This window comes from Patella vulgata, chromosome 1 (genome assembly GCF_932274485.2).
Source record: "Patella vulgata chromosome 1, xgPatVulg1.2, whole genome shotgun sequence".
Taxonomy (NCBI): domain Eukaryota; kingdom Metazoa; phylum Mollusca; class Gastropoda; family Patellidae; genus Patella; species Patella vulgata.
The window spans coordinates 31,173,910-31,199,345 of NC_065879.2; the positions used below are offsets into that span (position 1 = coordinate 31,173,910).

General features: G+C 33.3%; 2 protein-coding genes across 5 annotated transcripts in view; one reads left to right on the forward strand and one right to left on the reverse strand.

Annotated features, from left to right (window-relative positions):
- LOC126808804 (golgin subfamily A member 2) lies at window positions 1–19,659 on the reverse strand. Of its 4 annotated transcripts, none has more exons than XM_050533771.2 (26): window positions 19,574–19,659; window positions 18,438–18,539; window positions 17,991–18,070; window positions 17,307–17,351; window positions 13,953–14,016; window positions 12,525–12,581; window positions 11,111–11,191; window positions 10,785–10,886; window positions 9,828–9,921; window positions 9,282–9,388; window positions 8,512–8,570; window positions 8,219–8,279; window positions 7,732–7,812; window positions 7,527–7,619; window positions 7,218–7,325; window positions 6,818–6,905; window positions 5,941–6,079; window positions 5,188–5,380; window positions 4,905–5,018; window positions 4,375–4,533; window positions 3,857–3,976; window positions 3,412–3,550; window positions 2,854–2,930; window positions 2,361–2,570; window positions 1,479–1,668; window positions 1–1,126 (listed from the first exon to the last, which is right to left on the reverse strand). In XM_050533771.2, the coding sequence occupies exons 1-26, from the start codon at window positions 19,619–19,621 to the stop codon at window positions 822–824; spliced, it is 2,916 nt and encodes a 971-aa protein (XP_050389728.2). In that variant the 5' UTR covers window positions 19,622–19,659; the 3' UTR covers window positions 1–821. The 4 variants fall into 4 exon arrangements, with proteins under 4 accessions (XP_050389728.2, XP_050389727.2, XP_050389730.2 ...); XM_050533770.2 differs by having other exon boundaries at window positions 17,991–18,085; XM_050533773.2 differs by lacking the exon at window positions 17,307–17,351.
- Window positions 19,647–25,436, forward strand: part of LOC126808805 (anaphase-promoting complex subunit 5) — a 21,304-nt gene continuing 15,514 nt past the window's right edge. The window contains exons 1-3 of the mRNA XM_050533774.2: window positions 19,647–20,259; window positions 23,289–23,517; window positions 25,253–25,335. Coding sequence (XP_050389731.2) covers window positions 23,293–23,517; window positions 25,253–25,335 — 308 coding nt within the window. The 5' untranslated portion in view covers window positions 19,647–20,259; window positions 23,289–23,292. The remainder of the gene's footprint in view (window positions 20,260–23,288; window positions 23,518–25,252; window positions 25,336–25,436) is intronic.

Here is a 25,436-nt window from a genome sequence, read left to right on the forward strand (position 1 = left end):
TTTTTTTATTACCAAAGAAATTTATTTCAATTAAAATTAGAATTGTTCATACTAGATATCATGATATCTATGTACAACCGTTTGAATTGAACACCCATTAACAAATATGCAAGATAAATTCCTCAATGTGAAGATGCAAGAAATGAAAACCACAGAGTAATAGAATTGAATCCCATCTATTTATACTGAAGGCACCAGCTTCTTTCTCCATTCAATACAAAGATAGAGCACCAACATGATTACAAACAAAAAACAATCATTCATAAAACACAAATTCCCTTTTAGGCATTGTTTAAGAAGTGGTTATTTTTACAATAAGAGTTATATACCATTTCCATATATTACACAGTGTTTATACATTTATAAATACAATGTATATATATATATTGGTATACTTATCACTGTAAACAATCCCAGTACGAATACCATACATAAAATATTGTCAGTTCCACCTATACACATATGTACAGGTTAATAAATAGGTTTTTTTACAGGTCCAATATAAAAATCACCACAATAATCCACTCACTAGAGTATGTTAATGCATATGTTTTGAGTATAGAAAAATAGATCTATCTTATATACAATATTATCCACTGGATAAGTTCCCACGTAGGTACATAATGTACAATTTATACACAGTTGATCCCACATATAAGGTCTGTTGTTTCTTAACACAGGGTAGATATTGGGTTTTTTTTCACAGCTGAGTAAAACACTATCACATTCCTGTGACAAATTTCTATGTGCTATGAAATAACCCAAAAGATATCTGCTACACAAAAGATTATCACATTTTATAAGTTTAAATTTGGTTACCATTAAACGACCATTAACCGTCCCTTGCAATATTTACATGGTAAAAAGTTCCGTTCCATAAATGATGCTTTTTCAACTAAGTTTGAATGTCCAATTTCTGACAATAAATGTAGAATTCTATGTGCTGTCTGATCTTCTTCTTGTGCTTTGTTGTTAGATTTATTAGATTGACTGTCAGATGTAGGAGTTGAAGGGGCGGGGCTAGGTTGTTGGGTGGGAGTGACATCACCGTTCTCAGCTCCTCCCACTATTTGTTCTACCTCGCTATCACTATCATCTTCAGAACTTGTATAATCAGGCCAATCAACTGAAAAAAATTTCATATAGATGTGTATAGGAAAAGTCAAGGATCAGTTTTTATAAATATAAATATAATTCTAAGCATGTCTTGTTTCTATTTAAAGCTATCCTATTTTTATTAAGATGTGCTTATATTTGTCATGATAGTTAGCCTGGAAAAATTATCTGACAGAGCATCATGATAGTTATCCTGGAAAAATTATCTGACAGAGCATCACTGCCCATAAACTTAGAGTAAAGTTGTTTTTTATAATCAAAATCATAAATATTTTATTTCTATTATTTAATCATTACATCTCTGTTTTAAGACAATAGAATATAGAACTGCTAAGTAAGAAACAAAACTAAAATGAACTGACCTCCTCCATCACCATTAGGTACTCCATTTTGATGATGATGATGATGGTGATGATGATGTTTATGAGCTAAATGTGGCTGTATATCATTTTCAGTAGATTTTTGTAATATAGATTCTTCATTATAACTGTGTAACATGTTACGTTCACCTAATAGTTGCATTACTAACGCTTGTAGTTGACCCAGTTTACCCTGTAAATAAAACAAAATGGCTGGCTATAGGTACGGTAATACATATTGAAATGGGGTTTAATGTCCTAATGTTCTGCTCCTACTGGGCTAATGAAGATGAGTATATGTCATGCAATGTGCTATGAGGGAAAATTTGCCCAGACAGCAGAGCTATGGTCTACTCTAATATCGAATTCCAACTGTCGAGGATTCTTTTAGATGCACGCCAATGTGTACACAGGTCCTCAGATTTTTCGTCGCATCCGAACGACTATACGTTATCCCATGCCAGACCCTTCATCCTACACCACTGACAAGGGGGGAAACTACGCCAGAAAATCCTGATAAACTTCCGTGGTCGATGCATGGATCGAACACGGGACCTCCAGGTTAGCGAGCCAACACCCTACCCACAGAGCCACCGTGGCTCCCATACAGTAATACAACAATATTGAATATACAACCGTAATGTTATAAATCAATAATCAAAATTCATTGAGAAAAACTATTTTCATGTCTCAACTATAGACCACAAGGATAGGATAACTGCTGCTAATTTATTATAAGAAATAATTACTGTTTGTGGTGACCATCAAAAGTAACATTTGGTAATGACTACAGATCTAATAACAGCTGAGTTTGATTTATATAAGGGTGGGTATAAAAAGCTAAGTGTTATTTACAACATATATAGATAATAAAATATAGTATACCTGTAATTCTTCTCTATCTCTAGCTAAATGTCCAATATAATCATTCTTCTGACTTTCTCTCTGTTGTAATAAAGCTCGTTGATGATGATATAATGATATATATTCACCTATAGTATCAGATTCACCTTGTAATTGTGTTACTAAATGTTCTAACTGATCAGCTTTATCAGATAAATCAGCTTTATCTTTCATTACTCTAGTATACTTATCCTGTAATAGCAAAAGATAATATAGTACATACATTAAGTTCCATTTTACAGTAAAACAACAATAGTTGTAATTGACTAATATTCAGAATTATATCCTTATTTCATTTAGTCATTACTGTCATTTTACTCAGCATAAGATTTAACATATTCAGAATAGCTACTGTTCGGTCAACTGCCTTAAGCTTATGACATAATCAGTTGACAATAAATGTATTGGCATCATTGGAGCAGTGGCATTTTCATTGGTTGTTAGCATTACACAACACTTGTAAACAGAAACTTACTTGAATCATGGTCATGGCAGTTTTTAACTGTTCAAACTCGACTCTACCAACTCGATTATTATCAGCATCGTCTTGATCTAAAAAAAATAATACACAAACGTTAAAATGTCTCCATTTCTTTGTTAAACTCGTTGGAAGAGGGGGAGGGGTGTGTGTGTGTGTGTGTGTGTGTGTGGGGGGGGGGGGGGGGAAAGGGACTATCCCAATTTGAACAGAGTCTCAATAATAAAAATCTGTGTACATATGAAATGAAATGAAATGCCAAAATATAGAGGAATGGTGTATTTACCTTGTCTCAAAATTTCAGCTCAAAATATCAAGTCGTTTGGATGTGAACGTCAAAACCGCTTATCCAGACCCGTAACCCTTTTAAGATTTCGGGTTAATTTTTCATTGGGTGTCCAGATAATCGACTGCCATTCTTTTAGAGATCTATACAATGCATGACCTATGTGCGTACTTAATAACGAAAGGTAAATTTCACCTGTAGCTTACATAGATGATAGAACTATGATCAGTAACACTCAACATAGGATATTATATAAAAGTTATAATTACTGTTGGATAGAACTTGTTCTTGTAAATCAGCTACTCTAACACTAAGTTTATCAGATAATTCTCTCTGTTCTTTAAGATTTGATACCAATATACCTCTCTCATCTTCTAGCTGTTTTATTGTAGTTGATAGAGATTCCAACTGTAGAAAAAAAAACAGTACAAAAATCAGTGTATTCACTACCATCATAAAGTCATACCAATGTTTTAATCTGGTAATAATGGAATAATGGTCAGTAATAGATACAAGAATCTCCCAACCAAATATAATACCTGCATTGCATGTGCAGTAAATAAATGTTTAAAGATTCTGAATCAATTGTTAAGATTGGCATTAAAATGGTTGGTGATCTAAACTTAAAGTAAACATTTCATTCTGCAAAGCTCACAGGAAATTTTTTTCATCTCCTAAAATCTGCACACTACTCTCTGGAATTCTTATACATACCACTTGATCTCTTTTATTCTCTGATTCCCCTTCATTATTATCATTGTTAGGTATTTCAGCAGCTTTAATTAACATAGCACGTAATTCACTACTCTGTGTTGTTAAAGCATCAACCATATCCTACAAAATATCATGTAATCATAAGCATTTAGTATTTATAACAAAGCCAATTTTTTTCGTTACATAATTTTAATTCTTTAACAAAGTTACATTTTAATAAATCTTCCATCAAATTTCGTTGGATCAATATGTATGAGATAAATACTGTCTGGATAGATCACTAACTGTTGTGGGACTGTTAACATACTGCCAGTGGTAAACACAGGACCATGATAGCATCCTTAAGCTATAACTGTACTAATAATTTATAAATGAGCTCGATTTCTATGTTGCAATGTTATAAGAGGTCATCAGGGTCTTTAATGTCATTTTCTTGTGACTTCTGATCAGGATCCAGAACTAATTAAAATTTGAGGAAATCTTTTTTTTATCAAGTTAAATATTTAACTTTTTCCTACCTGTGAAGCTCGTAATTCATTCTGTAATGTATCAACTAACTGTGCCTGAGCTTCATAATGTTGTAACCTGTCATTTATCTGTTCTTGTTGATATTCATCTATACGATTTGTTTTCGACATATTACGTAATTCATTCAATTCACTATCTTTACGTGCAACCTGTACACATTAAATAAATCATACTTATATATGAATAAGTTATCAGTATAAACATTAATTATGTACAAAATCAAATTATGAAAGGAAAGTAAAATAATGATACAAGAAACAAGAAAAGCTTGCTTGGCATTGCAATATACAGAATGTATCATTATTATCAAATTGACAAGTGGATATCTAAACTAATATTAGTGTGATGATTAAATTACGTATTGGAATTTTCTCAATTTCAAATTGAATGAAAGCTCTATTTTATAGTAGAACAATGTCCATGAATGACTACAGCTTACAGTATACTCCAGTCACATTTTTTTTAACGGTTATGTATATACACTGCTAGTTGTCAGACAAAATGACTGAATATTGCTTACCTGTTGTTTTATTTCTGTAAGTTCATCTTCTTGTCGACCTAATTTAGCCATTACATCTTGATGTTGATGTTCTCCAGACTGTAGTTTGGTTAATAATTCCATATTATCATTTGTCTAGAAAAACAAATATCAAGAAATTTGATAATTTAGAGAAAATTAATCCACAAGCAGGATTTTAGGGGACAAACCATAATCCTTTTTAACTCACTTATTCAATTACAGTAAAGCTCTTCTGCAGTACTTTGTAACTGGATGACAGCACAGTGGAATAGTAATAACATACCATTTTAACAAAACAGCTCTGTAATTCTGCCAGTTGATTTTTAAGGTCTTTATTCTGGGTTAAAGCTCGACTTAATGCAGTTTTATCACTTTGTATACTTTCCAATAATTGAGCTTTATCTCCAGCTTCTTCACCTAATGTATTAACTGTTGTCTCTAATTCATTTATTCTTTCTTCTTTCTCTTCTAAAAACCTACAATTAAAATCAATGAAAAACTTCAATAACCACTACAAAAATATTGAGAAAACCATCTGACCACTACTCCATGTATAGCATACACATAACCAAAAAACTACAACAAAGTTATGTAAACAATTCTAATTCAGAAATGGTATCATATCCTACCCCTGACACACACATGACACCCATTAGTGCTGGGAGTTACGGTAGCTCTACAACTATGTGACAGGGTCATGATTTGAATCCGGTGTTGGCAAAGAAAGTTGCCTGGTTTCTCCCCCGTCAGCGGTGAACGATGGCGGGCCTGGTAAGGAAAAGAGTCTGGTCATTTTGATGGGATCCAAAAATACACAAAGGAGGTGCAGTGTATATACTTAGCACTTTAATAATTCACTAACAGTTGAAAATCGAAACAAGTAGGCCATACGTGGTGTTTAGACCAAATTGTCATTATGGGACATGCCTGCCTTCATTAGCCTGACTGTAGTACAATAACCCTTATTTCAAATTAACCATTTCATTTTAGTTAGTAAAATATATAATAAGTCATTGATAGAGTTCTAGGCACTTACCGACTAAGCTGAGCATTATCACGTATCTGTGCTTCATGTCTAGATATCAATTCCTGGTATTCAGTTTTTAATCTAGATATTTCGTCTTTATATTCTGTATTATCTACTTCTGTATGGGTGGGTGGAACATCAATATTTTCTATAAAAATAAACATCAAACAAACTTTATACAGGATTAATTTCTGTTTCAAATTTACAGAACTCATCAAAGCATCTATTATTTCAACATGAAAATGAAGAGTTATTAAATGGGATAAGCTTATATGAATTTAAATTAAATGGGTTTTAATTTCTTAAAATAACTAGAGACCACTTTCATTTGTGCTAAAAATGAAATTGTTGAATTTATAGTCGACACAAGTAAACCAAAAATTCAACTAAAACTAGTAAAAAAATCTGTCACTAATTGATGTATCACATCTGATCAAACTAACTGAATACTTTATTTTGATATATGATGGGTATTATTTTATAAACAATGGTTTTGTAGAACAGTGACCCAGGTATCATTAAATCTGGTATATTTAGCCGTTATTTCTTTCAATATCAAATAAGACTCTTAAAAATCATCTAATATCGCCCCAAATCGTCTAATTTGTGCTTGCTTAAAGCTGACCGTTTAATTTGAACATTTTATTTCCCCGCACACTGTTTGAAAATAATGTCCTGATTAATCATTATACATCAATAATCAATTGGGTTGTTTATTTTTTAAAATTAGATGATTTTAGACAATTTTACAAATTATCAAACAAAGAGTTGATATTGAATGGATGTGGAATAAATTAGGGGCTAAATATGCAAAATTAAGTAATACCCAGGTTACAGTGAAGACTGCTGTTCTGTTTTGAAAACAGTGTGGATTTCAATTATTTACCTAATTTTTGTTGTAATTCATGTACAGCACATTCTAATTCATGTTGTCTGGCTAATAACTTATTTCTTTCTTCTGATAGACTTGTAACCTACAACAATAAATAAATCTATTTTTATGAAATAATGAAATTAACAACAGAAAATTGTATCAAACTAAAAAGGGTAAAATTTTTTGGGTTTCTTTTTTTTTTTTTGACATATCAATACAAAGTTAAGACAACATGCAGGGAATGCATTCACACTTTGCTATTCAAAAGATTTCCCAAAGACCAATTCAAAAGGTCACAGCAGCTAACAATTCACAACTAACTTCATTACAATGGAAGAACAAGAATGTGGGTATCTTTACGTGGACCAGTGACCATGAATAGACTAGTTAAAAGTAGTTTTTTGCAAGTTACCTGTTTATGCTGATCTTCAGCTTGTCTTTGAATTTGACTAACATATTGTTGATATTGATAAGATATCTGTTCTTTTTCTTCACTCATTTTCTGGAATGTTTCATCATACTGAAATCATAGATAAAAAAACATTTTTATAAAACTAAATCAATATATGCCAATAATAAAATATAGAATAATCAACTTTGAAGGACAATTTATTATAAGTCAAAGTCTATAAATACAAATTCATCTCTAGGTTTGACTTTAAAAAATACAGATCTAACCAGCTGTGACATACTGAACAACTGGTGTTTATATTAAACATACTTGTTGTATTTTCATTAATAGATCTCCTTTTTCCTGTTGTAACTCGGCTAAAATCTGTACAGTTTCTTCTGAATTTTCATTTTCATTGGAAAGCTGAAATAAATGTTAACATTAAACTTTCAGTATTTCATATAAACAATTAACAGTTGATAAATCTCATCATAAAAAATTATTTTCAAAATATTTCTATGTGTAGCTGTCGTACCTGTTTAGCATATAATTCAGCCATTTCTAACTTTTTCTTCAGATTGGATACAGACTGATCTAACCCGGAACACTCGGACACCTGGAATATATAAAGCAAGTAGGTACTTACTATGGTAATCTCGGCTATTACATCAAAACATTCACAGAGATACAATGATCACACCAAAAAAACATTTTCATCCATCATATATTAACACCTCAATATTCAAAACACAAAGGTCTTCAGTGATTTATAATATCACTGTGAACTATCAATTAGAGATATAACTAAAAAAATAACAAGAGTATAGCTGCTGGATCAGAGCTGATGCAGATTGAGAGAGTAGACTAGAATAGATAAATCAAAAATACCAGTTCAATAGTAGTACAAAACTGATTTTAAGTGAAATAGAACAGTGGTTTATTCCTAATGTTTTGGCCTATACAATCTTTTATCAAATGATAACAATTTATAACATAATATAAAATTAACAGAGAATCATTACCTTGGCTGTTAATTTTTCCTTTAATTCTGAGAGTTGCTCTTGATATTCTTCCTTTGATTTACTGTAAGGTAAAATAATATAGATAGACACTTTACTATTTTGTGTGTATATGATAGCCATAATTTAATTAAAAAGGAAAATGTTTATGGAAATACAATTTACATCCATTTGTAAACAATTTGTTATGCCATCCTATGTTTTATGTTATTGCAAGTAGCATGTCAAATTTTTGAAACAACAGACATCAGCCAATTAAAATACACAATCACATGGACTTATTGTAATGTACTTACTTAGCTTTGTAAAGTTCCAATTTTAATCGGTCTACTTCTTTAGCTGTTTCTCTACTTAACTATAAAATAAATCAATAAATATTATATTGTTTGACATGTAAATACCACTGGAACATATGTATCAAACTGTCTTTGTAGGGTATAAATGAAATTAAATGAAATGGGGTTTAACATCCTACTGTTCTGCTCCTATACTGGGCTAATGAAGACGGGCATACACCATACAGTGGGCTATGAGAGAAATCTTGCCTGGGCCGCGGCACTATGGCCTACTCTTATATCGAATTCCAACTGGAAAGGGATGTTTTACGTGCACACCAATGTATACAGCTGTCCTTATCAGGCCCTCCGTCCTGCACCACTGACAAGGGGAAACCACACTCTAAAATCCTGATGAACTTCCTCAGCAAAAGAAGGGATCGAAAACACGATTTCCAGGCTAGCGAGCCAGTGTCTTACCCACTGAGCCACCGTGGCTCCTTTGTAAGGTATAAGTAGAGTTATTATTATCTCCATAGGCTGTCATTTTGATAGACACTTTTCAAATCTTATTTTATTAGAACAATGACACAAATAAAGAGTTTTGAGAGAATAAAGAAACCCATTTGAAGAAAAACTATTTGTACAATTTTTGTTCTGAAATAAAAGATAAATTTGTCCTAGTGGGAATAATATAAATATTGAATACAATCCAACAACTGGACATGACCTAGCATTGCTGATCAAACTGTCCAGTCAAATATTTACTCTGTTTAAACATATTAACCAACCTTTTCATGCTGTTGACTAGACTGTGTTGACGAGTTGACATTTTTCTCTAAATCAGATACTCTTTGTCTAGAGGCTTTTAATCTTCCACTTATCTCTTCTAGTTCCTCTAAAGATAAAATATTTCAATATCAACAAGTGATGACTCCAATAATATAAGATAGTTGAGAGAAGAAAGGTGAGAGTTGAATAAATGGATGAATGAAATTGAGTTCTATGGGTCTGTTGGCAAAGGTGAGAGAAAAAAGGTGAGATGAATGAAATGGAGTTTTAAGACACAGTGGGCAAAGATGAGAGAGAAAGAAGGAAGGTGAGAGATGAATGAAATGGAGTTTTAGGACACTGTGGGCAAAGGTGAGAGAGAGATGAGAAAGGTGAGAGAAGATAGGAAATGGCAATTAATATCCACTCAAGTAACTCAACATAGTCATTTCCAGAAAAACTAATGAACTGACAACAGAACTAAGACCAACCCCTAAAAGCTACAATATTAACTAAGGCCAAGATGTTAAATAGATCTGTTATTTTCTGATCATCAGAGTACTTACGTAATCTTTGTTCCGAGATACGATGAGATTGACCAAGCTGAGATTGTAGTTCAGTTTTTTCAGCTACAAGTATACCTATTGTTTGTATATGAACCTACAAGTAAAAATAAACATGTTTAATTTAATTCAATGAAAGAAAATTATGTGGTATGTGTGCCTAAATATCATGATCTGTAATAGATTTTAAAAAAAAAACTTCTCAAAATTTGTGCAAACATACAGAATCATACATGTATGTTTATCTGTTTGGAAAAAAACAACCCTGCACTGACACAGACAAGTCAAGTTTGTCTCTTCTGGCTTTTAAGCATTAGGTAGCAACAGAAAGTTCATCACTTCAGAGGTAAGAATATGTCCAGAAACTATGGCGGTATATTAGATTCAAAATGCTAACTTCTATTCATGTAATTTCTAACTTTTTTTCATGTAATTTCTAAAACAAGACAATGTATAATCCAACTTCTTTATTTGTCCATTGTAAACTTTAATTCTATTTCATCTTATTTCTATTATTTAGCCGTAAAACATCTTCTTCATTGTACATGTAGCTTTACATGTTAATCAACAACGTCGAACAAATTTAGAATTTTGGTATTTCTACCCAGCAACCATCATTATGACGTTGTTTAGTGTCGCCAAACCATTCAACCTGACGAAGAGCGGGTCGTTTGTATTAACTTAATTGTCCCGATCATGTGCTTAATTGCCAAATTGAGCACATGGTGGTGACACTAAATGACGTCATAATGATGGTTGCTAGGTAAAGTATCAAAATTCTAAATTTGTTTGACGTTAAAAATTAAATGAACAGAATTTAAAAATTAGACGATAGCACGTTAGAATTTTGAATCTAATATACCGCCATAAGAAACGGCTGATGGGAGCCTAATAAAATTGTAAAAATTATCTTTCACTTAATGTTACTTCAAATCAAGTCACTTTTGAATCAAAACCTACCTGTAACTGTTCTCTAAGTGAACCCACATCTTTTTTATGTTTTTCATCAAAACCATTTCTCTCCTGATCTAGTTGATTTTGTATATTCTGCGCATATAATTTCTGTATTGGAAGAAAATTTTTTTTTAAATCATAAATAAAGTAATCAAAGTCTCAAGCATTTAAAATTATAGAGCAGTTTTAGTTTTTAAACAACATAAAACATCAGAATCTATCAATATTAACCAGGACTATTTTAATAATATGAATGGGCATGGATCTTGATATTTTGTTTACACAATAACATTGACCGAGCAAAATTCGAAGTCTTGAAAGGCTGTGCTTACGGTTTGTTGTAATTGTGTGTTTAATTGTTCATTAGCTTGGGAATGTTTTTCTAATAAAGCTGCTAATTCTTGATTTCTTTTCTGAAAAAAAAAGTTGTTAATTAAACACTATCTAGATAATACTTCAAGTTGTTGATCAACCTTTCAAACAATATCTTATATCAACTATAGATAATCTCCAGACTTCGATGACACACAAAAAGATCTTATCCAACACTCAGGTTGTGCTGGCTTATTTATATCATCTGCAGAATATGCTGAACATAGCAAGACTTTCAATTTGTCATATCTTTGAAGATACTTAACCGAACGAAACAATTACTACATCGATATTCATTGAACAATATTGTATTTTGCAAGCGATTCAAAATATCTTAAATGATGATCATCAGCTTTAATGTATGTGTGTATGTATATGTATATATGTATGTTCGCCCATCACACTTCGTTGCCGCACTCCATCCCCACATACATGTATGTGGTATTAAATTAACTAGCATGACCCTGTGAATGTTTTAGACAATCAAATTTTGTCCCAGGCGAATCACACTTCGTCGCCATGCTCCACTTCCACATATGTGGTATCAAATTAACCAGCATGATCCTGTGAACGTTTTGAATCTAGGAAAAAAAGTCACAGGTAAAAAAGTCACAGTAAAAAAAACACAGTAAAAAAAACACAGGTAAAAAAGTCACAACTTATATATATTGTATTGTAGGGTGAGTATATCTTTGATCTTTTAAGTTATTTGTCTTTGACAGTCGAGGCTGTCGTCGCCCAGGATGCCATCGGAAATCCACCTGTCAGGAAGGTCAAGAAGAAGTTTGTAAAGATGCAGACAAATGTGCTATAATGTATTAAAATGTCAGATGTGCTGATATGCCATATGTGCTAATATGTCAAATGTGCTATGATATCAAAATATGCTGATTTCTAAAGACTAAAACAGTCTGGTTACATCTGTGTAATGAACATATGTGTAATGAAAGGTTAAATATGTGTTATTGTTTATATTGTTATTGAATTTGAATTTGAGATGTAATAAAAAAAACTATGACTTTTTTTCCGGTGTTTTTTTTACCTAGGCAAATTTGTGACTTTTTTACTGTGACTTTTTTTCCTGTGACTTTTTTCCCGCGCACCAGGGTTTTAGGCCATTGAAGTTTGGCTCAGACGAATCATGTTTCGTCGCCGTGCTCGATTTCCACATATGTGGTATCAAATTAACAACCATGACCCTGTGAATGTTTAGGCCATTGAATTTGGGCCCCATTCGAAACCAGGTATCTTGCTAGTGAAAAATATACACTGGTTTTGCTCAGTTTTCATAACTCATCCTTCAACATGAATAACACATTCGTTAACAATTTATATCTACAGAGATATATTTATAAACTAAAGTAAAAGAATTACCTCCAGTTCAGCTATACTGGTATTATTTACATCATCACCATTCATATAAACCTGTGACTAATAAAAATATTCATAATTCTATTTATTCAATGCTATAAAACATGGCTTTAATCATAATGATGAAATTAATACAATAGGAGCAGCTCATAGATTTGATGTTCTCTTTTTATATTTAAAAATCAATGTATGTCTTTCACAGTTCTATTTTTAATGAGTGACATAAATTACTCCAAACAATTTCATGCTGTAAAAATTTCAACTTCAAAATTTTTTCCATTTATCTCCAGTATTGAATGATCACTTGGATCATTAATTACAGCTGTTGATCATCAACAACACCTAATTTTTCAATACCTAATCCATGAAAAATGTGTGAGAAATGGGGTTTAACATCCACTCTACACAAACTAGGTCTTTAGCAGCAGGAGGAAACCGAGAAACCCAGAGAAATCCCATGATGGTAGACAGACAATCCTACTTCTCGGCATGTACAAGTGTGGTATCGAAACAATGCCACTTGACTTAATGATAGAGCTTAAAGCGGAAATTGCAAATTTTTAAGTTATATTTTTAAAATTTATTAAAATAAGGCCTGAAAATAAATGGTTTCCATAAACAGTCCTACCTTGTTAAAGAATAATCCTATTAATTCTATAATTCACTATTGCCAGCTGAGAAATTGGCAAAAATATCATTTTCCTCTTCATTTTCAAACGTTTGAAAAAAGCTACTCCATGGTGGAGAATAGAAAACAAGGGAGGTAATTGTGTTATTATTTCCTGTGTAAATGGGTTTTAAGTGTGAGAATGACACCTATGATCGTATAATTGTGAGTTGACAACCTATTGAGGAAAAGACATAGAAATAATTACATTTTGACTTTCTTAGAAAATTTGCAATTTCCGCTTTAAGATCACTCAATCCCCCACCCCCATTCAAAGATTTAGTTAGGAAATAATGTACTCAATTAACAAGAAAACAATTAAAATATCCATGGTAGATAATCTCCTGGCTTAGATTGAATAATATTAAAAGAAGCATATGAATTCTTTTTTAGCTCACAGGTAAAATTGCTTGTTTATACTGGTTGAAGAAACAACCTTAAACCAAAACGGCCCAAAATGGTCAAAACAGAAAATAGCTTTGGTTAAAACTTCCCTAAATATTTTTTATGAATCCAATATATTTACAAAATCTTTTACACAATTTGAAGAAAGTCAATTTTGTACATTTTTGTTTGTTGGATTGACCATATCCTGTTTGTATCCTCTGCAAAATACTGTGAAATTTTCGCCATAACTTTGTAAATGGTGAACAGAATCAAACCATTATTCCACTGATAATTAATTTAAAGAATCAACATTCACATTATTGCAGTTTGTAACGGATACAAAACCTTGCAGTGGCATAAAAATGTATAAGACCTACCTCCGTTAACAAGCCATTAATTTGTTGAGAGAGCTGATGTAGACTCTCTGTTGAAGCAGTTGTTCTAAAATAAAATAATACCATAATAATATATCTATAAATTCTACACTTATTACACAAATGAAATAACAATAAATATGAATTTATTTGGTACTGCACATGTTTATATTCTGTTATCAAATTTGACATAATAATCAATAAAAGTATAATGAAAGTATATCTGATGAATAATTCATGCATACTACTTCATAATTCATGCATAATTAATCATGTACACGTATATACAATTTAAAAGGATAATTTTATCGTCTGAAACTGAATTTGGTCAATTATTAGAGTTTGAAGTTCTACAAGGTTTCTTGTTCTTATTTTCATAAATATTAAATTCTTTTAATAACTAAACAAAAATCAACCTAAAATAAATATTACTGCACACATCTCTATATCTACACAGCACAAATTGTTATATATTCTTCTGTTATTGGATTATGATAATGTTTTACAATTTATTCTATTTTCGTTTGTTCCGATTCACCTTTGGACTTGTGTGAAAAGTAATTACAGTGTACACGACAAATTCCATACACAAAACTAGCAGTTGTTTAATACTTAGCTATAAATAAGCATACACCATGATTGTTTGCCAGCTGGACAAAAATGCATTTTCACTGTATAGCAATCAAAGTTATTTCAGAATGCACACTTTTATAACAGAGATGTTTGTTTTGGGCTACATTTGTCATAGGCCACCAAGTTTAGAAAGTAAATCATGTCTAATCTTCACATATTGTAAACAAAATATATTATTCCCATTTACAGTTAATTGTATCCAAAAAAAAACCCAACATATGTTCGCATCAGATAAAACATTTAAGAACCCCACTTCTTAAATATTTTGTCTACTAAAACAGTGTTTGTTTACATTTAACAAAGGTTAAACAAAGGATATTATTTCAAAGTATTTAATGTAACAAAGCTTAATATATATCCTGATTTAGTATGATTAAGTGATGATTATTGACAACAAGTTACTCTGATAGACACAAGCTTATTCCCACTTTAAAGAAGTATAACTTTGTCAATATCAGGTCTTTGGATATTCACGATGACCTAACAATCTGACTGCAAAATAATCCTTTGTGTGCGTGCACTAACCTTAAAGGGGCATTATGGAAGATTAGATAAAGAGCTGACAGTTCTCACTATAATAGCTAACCAGCGGTTGCCAGGCGAGATACGCCCACAATTTTCCAAGCTTAAAACAAAAGTGTTTTTTCGTACAATCAGGGGCCATAATCCAGAAAGTTATGGTCTGAAGTGTGCAAATATTGAAAGCGACTGAGATCTTTGGGATATAAAGATATACTAAGTAGTAAGTTTCATCAAAATTGGATAAAAATTGTGACCTCTAGAGTGTCCACCTTTGTGTTTACATACTTTTACACAATTTGCATACAAGCGGCCATTTTGTCAGGCAGTTGAGTTTCAATTTTTCTGAAATTTGAATTCAACCTTCATTATGGTGTGTATATAAACGTTTTTTAAAATCGGAAAAAAATTGTGACCTCTAGAGAATCCACAAGCTAAATAACATGATTTTTCGTACAATCAGGGGCCATAATCCAGGCAGTTTTCGTCTGATATATGCAAATATCGAAAGGAACCAAGATCTTTGGGATATAAACATACATTTTGTCAGGCAGTTTTGGTCCGATTTTCACAAAATTCGAACTCAACCATCAATAACATGATTTTTCATACAATCAGGATCCATAATCCAGGCAGTTACAGTCTGCTATGCGCGAATATCGAAAGGAACCAAGATCTTTGGGATGTAAACATACATTTTGTCTGGCAGTTTTGGTCCGATTTTCACAAAATTCAAACTCAACCCATCAATAGGGTGTAATGGTGATAAGTTGAAACGTTTTTTTAAATCAGATAAACATTGTGACCTCTAGAGGGTCCACAAGTTAAAAATGCGATTTTTCCTACAATCAAGGGACATAATTAAGGGTGTTACAATCTGATATGCTCGAATATCAAAAGAAACCAAGTTTCATCAAAATTATATCAAAATTGTGACCTCTAGAGGGTCCACAACCTTGATATACTAAATTTTTACTGTCCGACAGTTTTGGTCCGATTTTCACCATATATTATGGTGATATAATCAAACGTTTTTATAAATAGGATAATAATTATGACCTCTAGAAGGACCACAAGCTAAAACCGCGATTTTTCGTACAATCAGGGGCCATAAGTCAGGAGGTTACAATCCGATATGAGCAAATATCGAAAGGATCCATGATCTTCGGGTTATTAACATGCATATCAAGTTTCATCAAAATCGGATGAAAATTGTGACATCTAGAGTGTCCACAAGCTAAAAATGTGATTTTTCATATAATCAGGGGGCCATAATCCATGAAGTTATGGTCCGATACATGCAAATATTGAAAGGATCGGAGATCTTTGGGAGATAGACCTATATTTCAAGTTTAGTCAAAATCAGATAAAAATTGTGACCTGTAGGGTGTCCACAAACAAATTGTGGACGGGCGGACGGACAGGGGTGACGACAATATACATCCACATAAAAATTCAAGAGTTCTACAGATGAAAATGATATCAATTTAGACTAGCAATCCGGTGACTAAAACACTGTTGATAACACATTGTGAACAACGCTTTACTCTATCTGTAAGGCAATGAGTGCATGAACATGCAAGCAAGAGTGCATATCTCATCATATCTCAAAGGGGGGGGGGGGGGACAGTATGCACTGACATACAAATTGCAAAATAGTGGTCGAATATATAAGAATCAATTTATCTATTGAGTTCTATTTGTCTACTCAATAGAAATACAAGCCGACTTTCACATAAATATACAATTTGTGAGTAATAGGCAACCTAATCATAATCAAGTGAAGTTTTCTATAAAGTATAACAAAGAGCCAAAATACTGAATTATAGGCAAAGATTAATTCTGTTGAAAAGTCAACATAATTAGCAAATAGAAGATCGATCATGAATGGAGTAACATGAAGAAAAACAATAAAAAGAAAAATAGCAACTACAACTGATTAGTAATCAACTAGCATTTAATACTCAACTAAATATAATAAACCTATACTATCAAACAGAAAATTATTGTGCTCAAAATAAAGATTTATATTTTGGAAACATTAGATCTTTTAACACTTAATTTCTACAAATTATCTGATCAAAATATTCAATATTACTTTGTGATGTTCGCATTTTCCATTAAATATTTAAGCAACTCTTCACAAATATTTCTATGCACAATATTTTTCATTTTGACAATAAAACGTGTGTCAATAGTGTGTACCTGGTTGGATCGAACCAATCAAACTGATTGGAGTCTGTGGATACACTATAAGCAAAACAAATAAATCTATGAACTGAGAATAGCAAAATAATTACATTCAACACACTGATAGCTTTATTGTAAGCAAGTTTTAATCTGAAACAAACTAGCATTTCTGAACAATTCAAAAACAGTTGCACGGCAATTTTACAATGGGAATGCGTTTGCTTAATAATAGGTCTGTAATAATCAACAGTGAGGATGTTAGAGTCAACCTAAAATACCATGAGTCTAAACCCTGATTTGGGTCAGATAGAGTACTGAGGATATTCAAGACTGGATTGTAAAACGTGAAAAAGTGTACAAATTGATAATATTATCTATCTATATATATATTTGTGACTGTCGTTTGTCTGTCTGTCTGTCCGTTCGGGGTTGGCGGCTACACTAGGTCTGCCCCGAGTCTGAAATTTGGGGTATAGGGGTAGCTCGGACCGGGAGTAACATAGGCCAGGTGGCGTTAGTCTACAACTTCTGGTTTCGGAGTTATGACCCCCGAGCGAAGCCGGGTATCCTGCTAGTTAATATATATAACAAGATCCCTTGCCACCTGAATTTAAAGAAATGTATTAGTCTTGAGGTAAAGTTCTAGCTCTCGAATTGATGCTATTGTAATTTGTCAATTGGATGACTAAAATACTTTACCTTGATAGATCTTTAACGCTAGTTGTGGATTGATTTATCTTTATTCCACTTGAATCAGGAAGTTTAGATTGGGCAGCTGTCTGACTCCTATTTTTCTTTAACAAAAATAAAAACATTTGATTTAATTAAACGATCATCATTGATTCTATTTACCATGTCTGATTGTTTGAAAATCAAAATATAGAATTGTTTAGAAGATGAAAAGCAATGAATTTATCAGTGACAATATACCTTAACCTGCTATTAACAATTCAACTATATTACGCCACTTTTTAGTGCAAGAATGTACAGCTTTTTTGCTCAATAATCATTAATCTTTGGCAAAAGTATTCAGAATAATTATTTAGGAATATTTGTCAATATTCATACAATCTGAAACCAGCCTACAGAAGAACCCAACACTTTTAAAAGGTCTGTTTAAAGTTTACAAATAAAACGTAAACCTACCTCCTCAGACTGCGCGTTCACTAGATCGGCTTTGGTATTTGATGTTCTGTTTTCTTTATTTGTTTTTTTTTCAGAACTGCTCTTCTGTTGGAATTGTTTTAACTGGAACAAATATAATACAAGTTACCTTCAAATGGTAATTTGAACTTGTTCTGTTTGAACATAGCCAAATTCTAATCGATATAAACCAATCAAAAATGTTAATCACTTTTATAATCTTGTCACAAAATCTGTCATTTAGTTTTTGTATTAATGAACAATGTACAATGGCTTTTAAACCTAACTTTTAGTGACTAAAGGAAGTGAAATCAAACTTAAACTCAAGCACATGCAGTCATTATAATAATACTATAAAATGAAATGGGGTTTAACGTCCTACTGTTCTGCTCCGACTGGGCTAATGAAGATGGGCATATGCCATACAGTGTACTAGGAGAGAAATTTTGCCCGGGCAGCGGCACTATGGCCTACTCTTAAATCGAATTCCAACTGCCAAGGGATCTTTTACGTGCATGCCAATGTATACACGGGGCCTCGGTTTTTCGTCCCACCTGAACAACTAGACAACTGTCCTTGCCAGTTCCTCCGTCCTGCACCACCGACAAGAGGACGGTAACCATATTTTCACACTATTTGCGTACCAGGGGCAGCCATTTTTTTAAACAACCGATTGGCGATGAGTAAAACTTATTTAATCCATACAATTAACGTGTGTACAAGTCAATTAGTCGCAGACAACAAAACCAGTAGGTGTGGACTACAGAACGAAAACCTTGTGGCTGACTTCACCAATGGTTTTGGACGACTTAACTGTGTCTGAGGACGTGTTTGCATATGGACGAGTTAACTATTCAACTGTACGAATGAGAGCAAACTTCTATGTCATGCCTTATCTTACAATGAACCATGAAAAATTGTGAAACTATCTTAAAATGTGAAACGTTGAAAATATGTCAAAAATGTTAAAATGTGAAAAAAAACATTAAAAAAAAATGTGAAAACCGACCAGGTGCACGAACATAACTCATGCTTAAAAGCCGCAAATGGCATGTTTATAATGTGAGATCAGAGCTTAGGATGATTCCATAATGAATGTTTTGTTAGTTTTATAATACGAATGTGCATAAAGCCTCAACCTTCTTCTTAGCTGCGGCTATTTTCTCCTTCTTCGTGCTGTCTGCCATTTTCGACCCATGACATGCGCACGCAACATGACACGCAAGCTAACAGAATCGGTACAAATCATCTAGCTGTATCTGATTGGATAAAAATATTAAAAAAAGTTGCACGGATCTGATATTCTGACATAAAATGGTGCAGATACAGTTTCAACTTAAAACTTGAGCGATACTTGCCTTAATATTCAGTAATACACCCCGAACTTAATTGGGGCAGGTTTATCAGATTGCGTTTTTATCGCTTATCTTCTAAAGACTGGATAGATCTAGACAAATTGTTTCTACTTGATTCGGACGAAGAAAAAACAAACCAGCGCGCCATCGACGCATGTAACTCGCCTTAAACATTAAAACAAGTGCCCACAAATAAATGGGGATTAACCATATATTCGGATCAAAGACACATAAAAGTAACTTGAAAACAAAACATGTTATAAAACAGTAGTGATTATCATTGATTTCATATGAATGCATTTTATTTCTAAAAACACAAGAAACCAAATTTTAACTTTAAGGCAAGATCATTAATTGAATGTAGCATATATAGCATAACCTAATCAAGTACGGCTCGTTAAATGGCGGGGGTTGTAAACAAACTGAATACTGATTTTTTAGTTATAAACTGAATTACATTCTTGTACCAGGTATATATACTGACAATAGTTTTAATATGTAACAGGCATTGCCTGATTATTGGTAAATTTAAAACCTTCATTCATAATTAATTTTCTCAAGTGATACAAAAAATATTAAATGATTTAGTTTTTATTGAGATCTAAATTTTATACATTAAATGATTAATTTTGTTTTTAAAAAAAGAACAAAAAAGTGTGAGAATTATTTTCATTGACGTAATAAATATGTGACGTCATTGATTAGACGCGTCATAGAAATAGTTCTATGAGGCACGTAATCTCGCTTGGGGGAGATTTGGTGGATAGAATTATTTTTGTTAGTTACGTGATCTCGCTTGGGCGAGATTTGGTAAGTTGACATGCGCATTGCCTGTTTTGCCCAGTGTATCCGGTTCCGGCTGAATTTTTTTTTAATCAACAGTTTGTGGGTGACATTTTCAATTACGCTCCTGTGTTACCGGAAAAGAGCTTTGCTCAAGCACCGCGCCTTGCGCGGTGCTTTAGAGCTTCGCTCTATATTACAGTCGGTAGACACACATAGGGGCCTACTCCGCAAGTGTTTCGTTTGATTAGACCTTATCCCACTCAAACACTGCTGTAACGAAAGCAAATTTCTGTTCCAAATTATGACTGGTCATGATCAGTAGTCCGATTAACATCCAATATCTAACTGCTTAACAGTATCATTCGAGTTAAAACTGAGCTCCAGATATGAATCCATGACCACTCAGACCAAAAATACCACTCGGATCAAGAATGCTCAGACGAATTGATAGACCACTCGGACCAAACAAAAAGAGCACTCGGACCAAACAGAAAGACTACTCGGACCAAGTGTTTTAATAGATAAATAATTGTGTTTGTTTTAATAAATTGTGTTTGTTTTAATATGACTACTCAGACCAATAATAAATTGTTGTTTTTTAATAAATTGTGTTTGTTTTAATATGACTACTCGGACCAATAATAAATTGTTGTTTTAATAAATTGTGTTTGTTTTAATATGAAAATTTTAAGTGTTATGTACTTATGTATTTTATTTCTTAAATGAATAAGTGAAGCTATATAATGAACCATGAAGCGGTCCTTTGGGTTGATCCAAGTAGCAAATATAAATATTGGTTCGAGTGGTTTTCCAACATAAATTGATTGGTCCAAGTGGTCTTCCAACATAAATTGATTGGTCCGAGTGGTCTTTTAGGTTGGTTCGAGTGGTCTCTGTTTTGGTCCGACTGGTCTTTTTTGTGGTCTTTGGTCCTAGTGGTCCGGGTACCATAGCAGAATATTGCAGAAAAACTAATTGCGTGACAAACGAGGCTATCAAAACAGCAAACAATGTAAAGAATACTGCTTGGAGACGGACGATACATTCACCGTTTTAGGGAAGACTCCAGATTAAACGAAGGACTTTCATATCATGTTGCTGTACTTATGAGAGATTTGATTGAACGGGAAGAATAGACACACCGATACACCTCATCAAAATCTCAAGTATCAGAGAAGTCAGTCCAGCTTCAGAAATATTGTAGTCACACAAAGACATATCATTCATGCCCAACTGACTTTAATGACATTTCTACGTCCAACTCACTACAAACGCTGACTCACTACGTCTACGAATGCACTCGTTGGTTGAGTCATCCACACAACATTGGTTGACTCGCTTATGTTAGGGATACAGATATACGTTGGTTGAGTCGTCCACATCACATTGTTTATGTTAGGGACACAGGTAGTAGTGCAAGTATATAGTATAGCAAGGTTGTGGACCCTCTAGAGTCCACAATTTTGAACTGTTTTGATTAAACTTTAAAGTTTTTACCCATTTTGATAAAACTTAAGATATATGTTTACATCCCAAAGATCTTCGTTCCTTTCTATATTCGTGCATATTAGACTGTAATTTCCTCATTATGGTCCCCGATTGTACGAAAAATCACGTTTTTAGCTTATGGTCCCTCCAGTGGTCAAAATTTTGATGCGATTATAAAAACAAATCAAATATATCCCCATTACACCCTAATGATGTGGGTGGGGTGGGGTGGGGTGGATGGCTGAATGCTTAGCACGTGCACGCTGTATCATAAGGTCTGTCCTTGGTTGTAAGTGACAAAGGATAGGGTCGCCTGTCCAACCTCGTGTGTTTTCTCCGTGCAAGCGAATTATTGAAATAAAATTAAACCATGTATTAGTCCCAAAATGACTTAGTTTCTGTTGAGTGGATGTTAAACCTCTCTCTCTCTCTCTCTCTCTCTCTCTCTCTCTCTCTCTCTCTCTCTCTCCCTCCGGTTTCCTCCCACTGCTAAAGACCCCTACGTGCAAGCGAATTATTGAAATAAAATTAAAAACCATGTTAGTCCCGAAATGACCTAGTTTGTGTCGAGTGGACTTAAACCCCATTTCTCTCTCTCTCTCTCTCTCTCTCTCTCTCTCTCTCTCTCTCTCTTTGATGAAACTTAAAATATGTGTTCATATCCCAAGGATCTTGGTTCCTTTCATTATTCGAGCGTACGAAAAAATTGGGTTTTAGCTTGTGAGCCCTCTAGAGATCACAATTTGTATCCGATTTAAAAAAAACGCTTATATATCTATATCACCGTTATACCATAATTTCGTGAAAATCTGATCGAAGCTGCCCGACAGAATGGATGTTCCACATACGCAAATAGTGTAAAAGTATGTAATACCAAAGTTGTGTTCCCTCTAGAGGTTACAATTTTTATCAGATTTTTATGAAACTTAAAATATGTTTATATCCCAAAGATCTGGGTTACTTTCACTACTTGCGTGTGGATTATGCCCTCCAATCGTTTTTTTGGCCTGTTTTTCATCCATGGCAACCGCTTGTTGCACTTTAAATGGTTATAACGTATTAAATGCAACATGACCATTAGCTGCTGTGGGTGCATGTTTAATTGCTTGGCAACCATGTTTCATAAAGAGATCACAATTTTTATAAATGATTTAAATCGTGATTTGAATGTTGTTAGTTCATCTTTATTTAGATACCCATGTTATTATCAATGTTTCTTTTATAGAAAAATGAGTGGCACTGATCTGTTCACATTCAACACTTTTGGAAAACGGCCAATGAAAGAGCAAGTAACACCTCACAAATTATCGGTATTAATTTTAGTGCATAAGTATCAAACACTAAGATTACCTACAATTTTACATGAGGGTTTAATGGATGATTCTTTAGAAGAGATAGTATTCACTGAAAATGAAAAGAGAGACTTTATGACCACCATTTTAGATTTATTACAGGTAATGTAAGAAAGAAAATGGTTTACACAATTACTTTTAGTCTATTGATAATGTGACATGTTAAACTTTGCATAAGTCGGATCTAAGTAGACTGACCAATTTTATCTGAGTTAAGTGAAGATCCAAGTTAGCGAAAGACCCAAATTCTATCTTAGCTCGATTGGAAATGAACTGCAAGAGCCGGATAATAATTGATTCAAAGGCACATTTCAAGCTTTTGTGCGTATGTGCGAGTAGATAATTTCCATTTTGGTGCGAGTAGATAAGTTCCGTTTTGGTGCGAGTAGACAACCGTGAGTTTCGAATTTTTCGTGAAAATTCTATTATGGCGTCGCGTCAAATAGGCTGATTTCAGTCAACATGATAGAGGAAAGTGTTTTAGGGCTCTGTGCATGGAATACCTAATCGCGTTTTAGACAAGTCAAAATCTGAAAATACTGCTGGTTCAACTTAAGCGAAGGAAAAAAGCCAGAATCAGATCAAATGGACCGAACATTTTGATCCAAGTTCAGCAAAGATCCGACTTACGCGCAGAAATGTAATAAGAAAAACGTTCAGGATCAAAGGGTCCAAACGATTTTATCCGAGTTGAGCGAAGAGATCTGACTTATACAAATCGGACTTAGGCGAGGTTTACTGTAATTCCCCTGTATGAGTAATTGAACATTTCAGAAGTAGTGAGTAGCATTAATTTCACATATCATGTAATAAAATGTTATATTATTATATTTCAATTACTTTTCAATTTCTTCTGTGTATACAAAATTAAAATTGACTATTTACCATTAAGATGAATCAGAGTAACCATATATAAGACTTCTACATGTACATTATATTACTTTGTGCCACTGAGCTCTGATCAAGATACTATACAAGTTTGTCTTGAGAAGACTACCATATTGAAATTGACAAACTTTTTGGATTAAGAAAAAAGTGAAACAAATTGAAATATTTAAGAAGAAACCAGTGGTGTCAATTTAACCCAGATTGATTGATTGGAAAAATTAGTAACAATTCTCTCTTAAAATCGAATAATTTATGTAAATTAGTTTGACGGGAGCCATGGTGGCTCAGTGCTCAAGACATTGGCTCTCTAACCTGTAGGTCCCGTGTTCAATCGCTGTGTTGACTGAGAAAGTTCATTGGGATTTTCCTGCTTGGTTTCCCCCTTGTCAGTAGTGCAGGACGGAAGGCCTGGGCTGGCAAGGGAAGTGTATAGTCATTCAGATGGGACAGAAAATACGAGTTGGCCGTAGGGCTGCTGTCCGGGCAAAATTTTCCTCATAGTACACTGCATGGCATAGGCAGCGTCCTCATTAGCCCAGTTGAAGCAGAACAAGACAGAGGGCTTGGTAAGGGACAAAATTTCCCTCATAGCACACTATAGGGTGAATGCCCATCTTCATTAGCTCAGTCGAAGCAGAACATTAAGATGTTAAACCCCATTTTCTTTCATTTCATATCAGTTTGACTGTAAGTTAACTGTAACCTTTTTCTCCTGTCTGAGGTCCGGTGTACATATTGGCGTGCACGTTAAAGATCCCTTGGCAGTTGGAATTCGATATAAGAGTAGGCCGTTGGGCCGCTGCCCGGGCAAAATTTCTGTCATAGCACACTGTATGGCGTATGCCCGTCTACATTAGCCCAGTTTAGAAGCAGAACAGTAGGACGTTAAACTCCATTTCATTTCATTTTTCTCCTGTAGTATTTGCACAATATATCATGTTATTTTCAGAGTTCAGATATTGAGTTAAAAGAACTTCGAGCAAAGTTACATGGTGTAGTAAAGCCGGTTGTTTTAGATTTTTTCTTTGATAAGTAAGTATTTTATTGTCATGTTATGTAGATATACAGTAACATACTATTTTTTTTTTAGTAATAATCAAATATTACATTCCATCTTTTAGAGGTCAGAATAA